This window comes from Mytilus californianus, unplaced genomic scaffold (genome assembly GCF_021869535.1).
Source record: "Mytilus californianus isolate M0D057914Y unplaced genomic scaffold, xbMytCali1.0.p SCAF_5, whole genome shotgun sequence".
Classification (NCBI taxonomy): Eukaryota; Metazoa; Mollusca; class Bivalvia; order Mytilida; family Mytilidae; genus Mytilus; species Mytilus californianus.
Window position 1 is genome coordinate 534468 of NW_026262701.1, and position 13535 is coordinate 548002.

General features: G+C 33.8%; 1 protein-coding gene across 5 annotated transcripts in view; it reads left to right on the forward strand.

Annotated features, from left to right (window-relative positions):
* The first annotated feature begins 123 nt into the window (after positions 1-123).
* LOC127700992 (pyruvate dehydrogenase phosphatase regulatory subunit, mitochondrial-like) overlaps positions 124-13535 on the forward strand; it is a 58770-nt gene continuing 45358 nt past the window's right edge. For all 5 annotated transcript variants that reach the window (XM_052204748.1, XM_052204747.1, XM_052204750.1 and 2 more), the window contains exons 1-2: positions 124-217; positions 12109-12529. In XM_052204748.1, the coding sequence (XP_052060708.1) occupies positions 12282-12529 (248 nt within the window). In that variant the 5' untranslated portion in view covers positions 124-217; positions 12109-12281. The remainder of the gene's footprint in view (positions 218-12108; positions 12530-13535) is intronic.

Below are 13535 nucleotides of genomic sequence, written 5' to 3' on the forward strand. Positions count from 1 at the left end.
AGAAATTTATAAAACATATACTTTTAAATCTAAGAATAAGTTGTGTTGCATTTTATTTTGTTAGGACGATTGAAAATACTTTTGGAGTCCAGAATTCGCAGGTTTTAATTTGTGCCTTCCTGAGACTGTAAATTGAGCAGACAGCAATTGACTTTTGGTGACAGGTTTTAAAGATTAGTTAAACCTCTTTATATTATAGATAATTCACTGTATAACAGTAAGTCAAAAACTATTTGATTTTATGAGTTTTGTTCTGGAAATCCACTCTTTTTAACCTTTGAGACCCCACAGGATTGTATTTTTTGCAGTGTAATTTCCTAAAGAAATGATTTTGCCATACATGTATAAGGTGTCAGACCACCAATTCAAAATCCCTATCTATTCAACCAAATTTTGCAATTTTCACAGCTTTCTAAATATTTTACCTTAAGTTTTACTTCATAGAAACCAGGTAAATCCTGAATTGTACATGTATCACCTTTTTACATGCCAATTTTCAACCCATGTTTAAAGTCTATAAGAAGGAAATGCCTTACGGAAGACAAGTACCACTAAAAATTACCCCTGGTTTTCTGGAAATCTTAAATTAGTATACTATGGAGTGCATTAATCCTCAATTTTTAAGGGAGCGTAGCTATAATGCGACACCCCGAAATTCCAACGGTTCAGTTGTCCGATAGTCCCACGGTCCAAAAATCCGACAGTACAGTTAATCTGACAGTCCGATGGGCCGACATGTAGCCGTGTTGCTGCAAAGGACATGGATCTCTTTCTAGGCTTATTAGCATACTGCCAAAGAAACGCGAGCAATGATTAAAATTAAAAAGTTGAATGCGTTGTAGTGGTATAACAATTTCATCCTATACTGTTTGAACAATTAGTAAGCTACTGTTTGATAATAGGGGAGGGGGGGTGGGTTTGGGGTTATGGGGCTAGGATGAAATTTAAATAAAAGTTTTGAGTTAGAAAAAAAAGCAAGGATAAACACTTGGCAATAAAAAAGGCAAACATGTTTCATAAGTTATGCAAATATTCAAAGTCAATGAACCATGACTGAGGTACATGGCTAAACAATCTCCATGTAAATGAGAAGTGCCAAAGCTAATACAACTGCATACCAAATACCATTGACTTATTAGTCGTTCCCTTTAAACAAACCTAAACACAAACATTAACTTGTAAACTATGTAAAAGTTTCAAAGTAAATGAACCATGAAGAGGGGGTGGGGCTATATAATCTCCATGGAAACGATACTTGCAAATGCCAATGAATTTGCATACCAAATATCATTGCCTTAACATCAGCAGTTCATCTTAAACTGATCTAATCACAAACTAATTAGATATAGGAAGATGTGGTATGAGTGCCAATGAGACAACTCTCCACCCAAGTCACAATTTATAAAAGTAAACCATTATAGGTCAAGGTACGGTCTTGGCTTGGCTCACACGGAATTTACTAATACATGTTAACTAAGCAAATCTTATAAGTCAATAGACCATGACTGATGGGGCAGAGCCAAATATTCTCCATGGTAATGAGATGTGCTAATATTTATACAACTGAATACCAATTAACATTTGCCTACCCTAAATGGTTCCCCTTGAGCTGACCTAATCACAAACTAATACATGTAAACTTAGCAACATTTTCAGAGTCAGTAGACCATGACTAAGGGGACGGAGCCAAATAATTTTCATGGAAAGGAGATATGCCAATGCTTATACAACTGCATACCAAATATCATTGACCTAACACTAGTGGTTCCCCATACACTAACCTAATCACAAACTAATACATGTAAAATAAGCAAAGGTTTCAAAGTCAATAGACTATGATTGAGGGGGCAGGGCCAAATAATATCCATGGAAATGAGATGTGCCAATGCTAATACAACTGCATACCAAATATCATTGACCTACCACTTGTGGTTTACCATAAACTAGACCTAATGCACTACTTTGGTTTTCGATCGATTGACTCCAAGTTTCCAGTCATCACACCAAGACGCAACCTCATTTAGCATTCTCTGTAGTTTGTGTTTATCCGGCGCAATAACAGCGATGTCGTCGGCATACAGTAGTATGCTTAACGCAATATCGACAATCCTAATACCACAGTTTAAGTTGTTCTTTTGGCCAGGTCATTTATGTTCACCGCAAAAGGAATAGGCAACATCAAACATCCATGTTTAACCCCCAAATCAACGTTGAACCATGGTGTATAAAGATAGTCGTTAACTTTAACGGAGCATTTAACATCATCTTACAGAGATTGTATTGCGGTAGGGAACTTTCCATGTATTCCAGCTTTAAACATTTTATACCAAATAAACTCTTCATAGATACCAGGATCAAATTTTGTATTTACGCCAGATGGGCGTTTCGTCTACAAAAGACTCATCAGTGACACTTGAATCCAAAAAAGTTAAAAAGGCCAAATAAAGTAGAAAGAAGATATCTAGGAACGGAGTCGAATGCCTTTCGCATATCTATGAAGCACACAAAAGTTGAAAGTTTCGATATCTTTCTATCATTGATGACAGTATGGAGCATATGTATATGCTCTTCACAACTTCTCTTCTCACGAAAACTGTTCTGACCGTTGCATAGAGTTTTATTAGCTTCCATCCACTCATTCAATCGTGAATTTAAAACATGACAGTATATTTTCCTAGGAACGGACACTAAAGTAATACCACGATAGTTCATAGGATTATAATTTTTTTTATGTTTTCTCTTGTTCTTAAAAGAGCAATAAGTTTTGATAAAATATGAATAGTGTCATTATCTTAAATTTTCAAGATGCAGTAACACTTTCAGAAGATGCTGCGTATTTCATGGTTTGGGATGAAATCTTAACTAAATTGAGTCAATTTTTCTGACAAAATAAAACCTTATCACTGCTCTTGCATGGCAATATAAATCGCTGTACTTCCAATGGAAAAAAATATATGATAATATCAATTCTCTAACCAAAACAGGAGTAGATTTATTCAACACAAAAACGTTTTCAGAATGTCAATTTATTATGAAGCAATGAAAAAAAAATCGAGTTTTGGTTAGTGTATTGCTATAAATATTTGTTTTCATTGTTTCATAAAGAAACAAAACCAAACGTGTAGGGTATGAACGGACTTTTTGGTGGGAACGTGTAGGGTGCGAAAGTTCATCCGATTCGTATGGTATCAGTGCGGCCCTGTACAAGACGTCATACAGACTGATTTGATAATTTTCTGTGTAAAAAAATATATCAGTTTTCAAACATTCCATGTCTTTATAGGCATATATTTCAGAGACAAGTGACCGCGCGTCAGACTATCGAGCTGTCGGATTATAGGACTGTTGGACTATCATGTTGTCGGATTATAGGACTGTCGGATTATAGGTCTGACCACATTTTTAATGCTAACTCATAGACAATTAAATTTTGTCTCAAAATGGTCTAAATATATTTCTCTTTCATCAAAAGTTTCATTGTAACAACAGCAAAATATCTGGGGTAACCATCAGCTCAAACCTTAAATGGGATGTACACATTAACAGCATATATGCAATAGTCCAAGATTACTCTGACGTCCAACGGCTGTTTTGCCAGACAACCTAGGGCCGTTGTAATCTCGGACTACCATAATGTATCAAATGCACAAAAATGCATCCAGAGCTTACTACATAACCTTCAACAGAGCGGGAACTACCAACCCACAGGCAGTCAACACAATAAAAGCAATCAAATCTTAAGGCAAGACAAAATGGCACAATATCTAACCAAAACTAAAAGATCAAACAAGACAGACCAATAAGAAACACATAATTGTTTACCCTAATATACATGTAAATATGATCTTATAATTTCAATTGCAAAATTTACTGAATACCTTCTCGTTTATTTTCTCTTAATTTTTCCCAAAAAGTATACCAAAATGTTTTGCACATCTTCCTATATCAGTCAGGGGAATTATTGAAATAAGTGATTTTTAAATCACTTATTTAAGTAGCAAATTCGAAGTTTTGTCACAAATTGTGATTTTGTAGTTTTACCAAAATTTTAAACACATAGGTTTAGATAATATCTTTTCATTAGTAAAATTGAAAAAATGAACTTTTTGCTTCTTTTAGCAATCATTTAGCTGCAAATTCTATTTTAGTTGAAAAAATGCTATAAAAATGGTTTTACTTAATGAACTGATATACTTCCTTAACAGATTTTTCCCAGCAGATGGAGTATTTTTCCTGTAAAATTCAAGGTTTCATCTTACAGATTATGTAATAAAATTCTACTGTTCACGATCAAAGTTTCACTGTTCGGAGGTGTTGAAATTAGTTGGGGTTATTAAAATAATGATACTTAAAGAAGTGATTTTTTGGAATGAAATTGAGGTATGATATTTAAACAAGTGATTTTTATGTCATTATCCTAGATTTAGTACAAGGTCATCACCTGACATGACCCGGTCATCCTATCAACACAGATGTTGGTTCTGATAATTTTAGCAACATAATTAGTCCCTGGATCATTAGTATTTTATATTTGAAGCTACAATAAAATTAAATCACTTAGTCTAGTGATTAATTTGTACTACTTAAATGCAGGTGATTATTAAAAAAAGACAACTCTTACTTCCAACCGTTATGGACATAATGTTACTTGAATCAGTGATTTAGAAAATCACTCATTTAAGTAAGTCCCCTGACTGTATATAGCAATGTTTAATTTGATTTTTGATTTTTTGATGTTTTAACGCTACTTTTAAGCACTGCTTTTGGGCTATTTCGTGGCGGCCAATTTTTATTGGTGGAGGAACCCACGGCCCCAGCTTGTCTGGCAAAACAGCAGTTGGACGTCAGAGTAATCTCGGACTACATATACAAGAAAGCTAATAGCACCCTAGGCTTTCTAAGGAGGAACCTGAATATAAGCTCAACATCCATTAAAGAGCAAGCATACAAGTCCGGGCTCCCTAGTAAGACCATCACTAGAGTATGCTTGCTCTGTTTGGGATCCATACTTACAACAAGACATAGATAGCTTTGAAAAAGTTCAAAGGAGGGCTGCCCGTCTTGTTACCAACAAATACAGAAACACCTCAAGCGTTGGTAACATTTGACAACACCTTGAATGGTGCAGCCTCTCTGACAGAAGAAAAGATTCAAGATTGGTAATGCTATACAAAGTAGAACACAAAAAGGTTGCAATACCTAAAAATAATAAATTAATTCCACAAAAAAGACAAATAAGACATTCAAATTCGAACAGCTTCCAAATTCCATACTGCAAAACACAGTACAGAAAAGAATCCTTTTTTCCAAGAACTATAACCGACTGGAACAAACTACCTGATAACATTATAAATTGCACATTGGTAGACTCTTTCAAATACAATGTATTAACACAACTATTACATCAAACTAATAATACATTGCGTTTTTCATTTTTAGTCCCCAACCGAGAAGTCCAAGGGGACTTTAGGTTTGCACTCTGTCCGTCTGTCCGTCCGTCTGTCCATCCGTCAGTCCGGCAAATCAGCTTTCCACACTTTTTGTCTTCGTTCTTGAAGATATTGATTTGATATTTGGTATATAGTTTTGCCATGACAAGTTATAGATCAAGTTCGAATTTTGTTCAGGTCTGATGATTTAGTCCAGAGTTATGGACCATAACTCTGCACCATATCTAATGTAAGAGTACTATGTTAAACCATATTTCTGTACAAAGGAAGATAACTCATTTTTTAAAAGACATTCTTTGGTAAATTATTTGAAGAATTTTTTGGCAGGTTTGTTTGTTATTTTGTATAAACTAATTTTCTGAATTCTATATTTATATAAAAAAAATTATGAAGTGAAACCCTTTAATTAGATAATAATCTATTTTCATTAATGTATATATTACATTACATTGTGTAGAAAAAAATTGTTGACATTTTGTAGATAAGTTACAAATCTATATTAGTTTGTGATAAATAAAAGAAAAAATATTTGGAACTATTAATTATATTTGATTATAATTTGAAAATAGATATACACTGTATTACATCATATCTAATTTTAGAGAACTATTAATCATATCTAATGTTAAAGTGTTTTCCACACTTTTTTTCATCATGCTTGAAGATATTGATTGATAATTGGTATATAGTTTTATCATGACAAGTTACACAGATCAAGTTCGAAATTTTGTTTTGGTCTGATAATTTTGTGCAGAGTTATGGTCCTTGGACATGAAAAATTCACTCATTTAATCAGTTTTCCACACTGTTTTTAGTCATGCTTGAAGATATTGACTTGATATTTTCTTTTTGTTTACATCATGACAAGTTATAGAACAAGTTAGCTTTTTGTTCCAGTATAATGAATTTTTACCCGGTAGGGGACTATGTATTGCCATGCAATACTCTCAGAGTGCTTGTTCCTCTATTTTTTGATTTGTATATATGTATATATCAATCTATGTCTTGTTGTAAGTTTCCTCCTGTGACATAATCTTCAATTTGTTGAAGGCGGTCACTATATGGCAGAAGTAGATTTCTGCAAATTTGTTGGTTAGTTTAAGTAAACAATGGCATCAAAAGCACTATTTTGTGTCAAGAGTAGGGCTACTTTTACATACATTCTAAATTGGAGGGAGTGAATTGGTGGTCTGACACCTATAATAATTTACAAAAATACCTATCTCCCAAGGTAAATCCAAAAAGGGGAAGTCCATAAAAACAGAAAAAATCCAGCGTTAGACTAACGATTGGAAAACAACTATAAGATTATCCTGACTTGGTACAGGCATTTTTATGAAGAAAATAGTGGGTTAAACCTGGTATTATACATTTAGCTAGCTAAACCTGGTATTATACATTTAGCTAGCTAAACCTGGTATTATACATTTAGCTAGCTAGCTAAACCTGGTATTATACATTTAGCTAGCTAAACCTGGTATTATACATTTAGCTAGCTAAACCTGGTATTATACATTTAGCTAGCTAAACCTGGTATTATACATTTAGCTAGCTAAACCTGGTATTATACATTTAGCTAGCTAAACCTGGTATTATACATTTAGCTAGCTAGCTAAACCTGGTATTATACATTTAGCTAGCTAGCTAAACCTGGTATTATACATTTAGCTAGCTAAACCTGGTATTATACATTTAGCTAGCTAAACCTGGTATTATACATTTAGCTAGCTAAACCTGGTATTATACATTTAGCTAGCTAAACCTGGTATTATACATTTAGCTAGCTAAACCTGGTATTATACATTTAGCTAGCTAGCTAAACCTGGTATTATACATTTAGCTAGCTAAACCTGGTATTATACATTTAGCTAGCTAAACCTGGTATTATACATTTAGCTAGCTAAACCTGGTATTATACATTTAGCTAGCTAATCCTCCCACTTTTATGACAGTTGTTTATAGTTCCTATATATTGACAAAACTAGGTGAGCAACAAAAACAGACTATAGGACAATGTGACAATTATTGGGATCCGGCAGCTTAAACTATAAAATACATCTCATACATATATAGGCTGTACGGTTGTCATGAAATAGAAGTATCTGCATAGTATAAGTTCCAAGTAGAAGAATTATTCTGTAATATTCTTTCCATTGGACAGTGGTACAAATACTACAGAATGTGTTCCTAATGGAATAATTAAAGGGTATAGCATATTTGTTCTATCTGGAACAGATATAATGACATTGTTTATAACAAAGGTTCCAGGGGAACTTCTGTTAGGTGGAACAAATATACGTTGACACGGTGTCATGATAATTGCTTACTACCTCTTCATTTTAATTCTGGTGGACAATGGTGGATAGTTGTCTCATTGGCAATAATACCACATCTCCTCATTTTTATATATACAACACAATTGATTAAAGAAATCAAACATACAAAAAATAAATCTAACAAAGACGCCAACAAAAAAGTTATTGTAGTGGATTATGTTGATAGTAATTTGACAAAGACGCAAACAAAACAGTTATTGAAGTTCATAGTTAATTTGACAGAAGCCAACAAAAAATTGTTTGTAGTTAAAAGTACGAATTAAGTTAGATGTAAATACAACATATAAGGTAAACAAGATGAAACCTATTGCCTCCAAATTACACCTCTGGACCCACCTGCACCAGGAAGGCCCAAAGCCCAAAACCTGATAGCTGGATGCATAAATACCTAGTCACTTCAAGAGTCATACGACCAAAAGGAACATAATAGCACAAAGACAAATAAAGGGGATTTAACTGTAAAGTAAATAAATAAAAAAAACAACTTCAGCACCTAGACTCTTTGACTCAATATGAAAATAAGGAGATGTGGTATTATTGCCAATGAGACAACTATCCACCAAAGTTCAAATGAAGTGGATTACATACAAAGCAATTATAGGCAACCTTACAGCCTTCAACATTGAGAAAAACCCATACCGTATAGTCGGCTATAAAAGGCCCTGACATGAAAAATATGAAACAATTCAATTGAGAAAACTAACGACCTAATTTATAACAAAACAATTAATGAAAAACAAATATGACAGACATGAATTAACGACAACCACTGAACTACAGGCTCCTGACTTGGGACAGGCACATAAAGAATGTGGTGGTGTTAAACATGTTTGTGAGCGCTGACAACCCTCCCCCTAACCTGGGACAGTGGTGTAACCATTTTAATGTATTATTTGTGAAGTAGACAATGAATATTTATCTAATAGGTCTTGGTACTTTCGGATGAACTATTTGAGAAAAAGGACGAAACTTTCTTTGACAATACCCTGGCTCATTAAATTTTTGCTCAGACTCCAATGACATTTTACAAAGTCTGAGTACTTAGCAGCTGCAAGTTCTTGAATACTGAATGAGTTGAGAAATGTATACTTTATACACAGGTGAAGTTGGTATATTGCAGCTAACATGGCTAAGGTGAGGAAAATTTATAATTTCAAAATTGAAATCATCTTGTTTGTCATAGATTCTGGTACTGAGATGACTGCTGTAGTCAAACTCAAGGTAAATATCTAGAAATGAGGTAGAGGAAGCTGTGTCTGTGGTTTCTTTAATCTTTAGTTTAGGAGGATATTTTAATGGGACCAAATCAGAAAATTTGGGATTGTTATTATGGAAAGAACATCATCAATATGCCTGTATGTGAAATTAAATGATCTAGCTTCTTTGATCTTTTTGGTTTTTACAAGTGTCTGAAGGAACTCTGACTCATATGACAATAAGAAAAGGTCAGCCAGGAGAGGTGATGGTTCCCATATGAATGCTGAAAACCTGCTGGTCCAGGAAATTTCGACCTCCAAATTCATCAAATATGTTGTCAATGAGAAACTCTTGAAAGCATACTGATCACTCGTTCTATTATTTGTGTATTATTTGTTAATAAATTAATGCTTTAATAAGGGCGATTTGATGTAAAAAGTCAATAATTTTGATGACTTTTGAAGGCCAAAGTGAAACTTTCTATTGCTTTAAATAGGCTAATGCGAGATTAGAAAACTATGCCAATACAGGCATAAAGGTTTTTGTGATTAGAACTACCAAAAAGTATGGTTGACTATAGTTTGGTCGTATTACAGGTACATGAATTACAAGAAATAATCTTAAGATGTCATTTTCTCTTTATTCAATGTATATATAGCTAACACTTATTTTGATCTGGACTGGTCAAATGTTTTATGAATCTAATGCAATTTGGTGGGAAGAAGTTATTATTTCTTTAAGTCTTACTTGTCTACCTGTTGAAATGTTTCCTACATGTATTATGTCAGAATGTGAAATTTTAGTATGTAACAATATTTTTTGTGATCCAGCCATGCTGGGACTATGTGATCACAACAGATTATGATATGGTCATGATGGTTCAGGTTTAGGAGATGAAGATGATATCATGATTTTTTTTTAATTTTAGGTCATATATATTATGTACAATGAGGTCATAGGGACCTTGCTGCAATTAAATGTCCAGATAATATTTATCTGTTCATTTATCAATAAATGAACATGATTTTGAAAGGTTTGAATAAGTTTACTATTTTTGCAATTTCAGGTGCCACATATAATAGCTCTCATACCTCCTTCTATGATAAACTTTACAGATTATGTATTTTCATCCTTTGAAAAAGTTACCATTTTGAAGAGAAATATTGAAAATATTTTATGCAGGTCTATGCAAGGTAAAAATCATGTGGCTCTTTAACAGAAAATAAAATTGTTCAGTCTTAGTCATGTATGCTGTTATCATTCTAATTTAACCCAAATGGAAGCAGTGAGTAAATGAAATTAAAATATGACGCATCTGTCTGCTTTTTAAAACCAAAGTCAATTCTATACGCATGAAATCCATAAAGATTAGTATACCAGGAATAATTATAAATCCACAGCTAATGACACACAGAGAGTCAACATGGTTAAAATTATATAACTGGTAGAAGTGAAACCCCACAGAGTCAATGCGAAATTGATATTAATAATTATCAATTTGTATATAGTGTGAAAGAATTTTTTTTTAAAGTTTGACATTTTACAACTTAAATGTTGCACTCATGCATGAGATTTTTTATATGAAATGATTTACACTAAGACTTTCATACTAAAGCAAGGGATGGATTGTAACATGTCCTTAAATTGTTAGACCAGGTAAACTTTCCACATCAACAAGGTGTTTTAAGACAAGAATAAGATATTTCCCTGACAGCTAGGACCATCTATATTATACTTATGAGGTTCATCCTTATTTGAGTTTGTGATGTGTCAGTCAGGTAAAGGTATGATAACTAACTGCAACACACGTACATCACATGTAAACATTTTTTTCTAACAAAAATGTGTTCTCATTCACTGGTTGTATTAGGAAAAAATGTTAGGCAGACAACAATCAATCCATCAATCAATGTGTTTTCATGTATGCATTTAAATATAAACCTCATTGACTGAACCGAAATCTATCATACCTACTTTCATATTGTCAACATTTATGCCCAGCATCTAAATTGTAAAAACAAAATACTCTAGTAGTAATATAATTATCACAAATCAGGAGGCAACGACAAAATCTGGATAATGATCAGACTATGGTAAACACCACAAAACACAAACGAAAAAAAATTAGTAATCTGAAATCAATTAAAAAAACATGTGTTATACTGCATAGACTACCAAATTCCCTAAATACATGTTGCTTCGACTTATTTCAAAAATATTGTTGATTTCAGTCAATTCAATTGCTATGGCAAAGAGAAAGTATATTTGTGTTTAGGGAATTTCCCAATTTCCCCTAATTTTCATGTCCAAAGATGCCTACCCTTAAGTTTTTATTGGCGATTTTTGTAGTGAACTTTTTGTAGACGTCTTAAACTTGCAGTGAGCTAGGTGAGAGTTTTTTTTGCTCAATGTTGAAGGCCACATTGTGACCTTGAGATGAAGAACAGCAACAAAAGCGCTGTTCCTTTGCTTTTTGTTTGTTTTTTGCTGTGTATGTACTGATTTTGTGTCATGGATGGATACCCCATATCCTTTGTTTTTCCATTTGTCAAAATTGAAGGTTAACCATACATACTCAAGTTAGAAAATTCAGCTAACTAAAAAAGGATAACTACCAGCCAAGTTTGATTAAATTCTATAAGTATAAAATGGTTCAATGAACATTATTAAATTTTATGTATAAAATTAACTAGCAACAGATGGATAGTGGCCAGGTGAGCTAAAACAATGTAAATCCCTTCAAGAGTTATTTATTTTTTTTTAATCTCCCATTTTTTTATTTTTTTTCTGACAAGAAGTGAATTGTCATAATCAGTCTGTTTGTCAAAGTAACTACCAAATTTATATCCTTGACATAAAGTTTGATGAAACTAAAATGAAAAAACCAGATAAATATTTTTTGGCTTATAAGGTTTAGTCTTTATCATAATAATCATTATCTTAACATCTAATGTCAAGGCAATTTGGCCTGATGAGGTGAAAATCTTGGTTAAAAATTATATAATGAGTCTAATCTAGGACAGGAGTATTGACTCTTCTATGTAGTTTTTATCCATTATCATTTTCTGACCTCAGGTATATATTATAAAAGTTTATGTATCCTCATTTGTTTGTTTACATTTCAGATATTAAATAGTTACGTCCCAGATGATGACCCAGGTGATATGGGTAGACAGCAAAGATATGCATTAGATAAAGTTATTTTGTTAACATAATCAGTGTAATATCTGGTATCACTCCTGACAAACTGGATTGTAATAAGATTTTAAAAATGACTTGAACAGATTGAGCAACAAGTATGTCTTTAATTCGTTATTTAAAAGTTCCCTTACACAAACGCTGTACAAGTGATGCCTTCTACAGAGCTTTCCACAGAAGTTGTACAACTGCCAACAATAATGAGGCATCAAAAACATTGAAGACAATTGTTGATTTGCCAAAGCATGCTCGTGTAGTGATATGCGGTGGGGGTGTAACTGGGTCATCTATAGCTTACCATCTAGCAGAGAGAGGATGGAATGATGTTGTGTTGTTGGAGCAGGGGAAGTAAGTAACCTACAATGGGTAGGGGTTTAACATAACATTGGTTGCAGGGGTGTAACCGGGACATCTATTGCTTACCATCTAACAAACATTATGTTAAGATATTGTTTTGCTGGAGCAGTGGAAGTAAGTAACCTACAATGTATAGGGGTTAAACATAACATTTGTGGCAGGGGTGTAACTGGGACATCTATAGCTTACCATCTAGCAGAGAGAGGATGGAATGATGTTGTGTTGTTGGAGCAGGGGAAGTAAGTAACCTACAATGGGTAGGGGTTTAACATAACATTGGTTGCAGGGGTGTAACTGGGACATCTATAGCTTACCATCAAGCAGAGAAAGGGTGAAATGATGTTGTGTTGTTGGAGCAGTGGAAGTAAGTAACCTACAATGGGTAGGGGTTTAACATAGCATTGGTGGCAGGGGTGTAACTGGGACATCTATAGCTTACCATCAAGCAGAGAAAGGGTGAAATGATGTTGTGTTGTTGGAGCAGGGGAAGTAAGTAACCTACAATGGGTATGGGTTTAACATAACATTGGTGGCAGGGGTGTAACTGGGACATCTATAGCTTACCATCTAGCAGAGAGAGGATGGAATGATGTTGTGTTGTTGGAGCAGTGGAAGTAAGTAACCTACAATGGGTATGGGTTTAACATAACATTGGTGGCTGGGGTGTAACTGGGACATCTATAGCTGACCATCTAACAAAGATTATGTTAAGATATTGTTTTGTTGGAGCAGTGGAATTAAGTAACCTACAATGGGTAGGGGTTTAACATAACATTGGTGGCAGGGGTGTAACTGGGACATCTATAGCTTACCATCTAGCAGAGAGAGGGTGGAATGATGTTGTATTGTTGGAGCAGTGGAAGTAAGTAACCTACAATGGGTAGGGGTTTAACATAACACACCTATAGCTTACTGTCTAACGAAGAGTATGTTAGGATGTTGTTTTGTTGGAGCAGTGGAAATAAGTAACCTACAATGGGTAGGGGTTTCACATAAC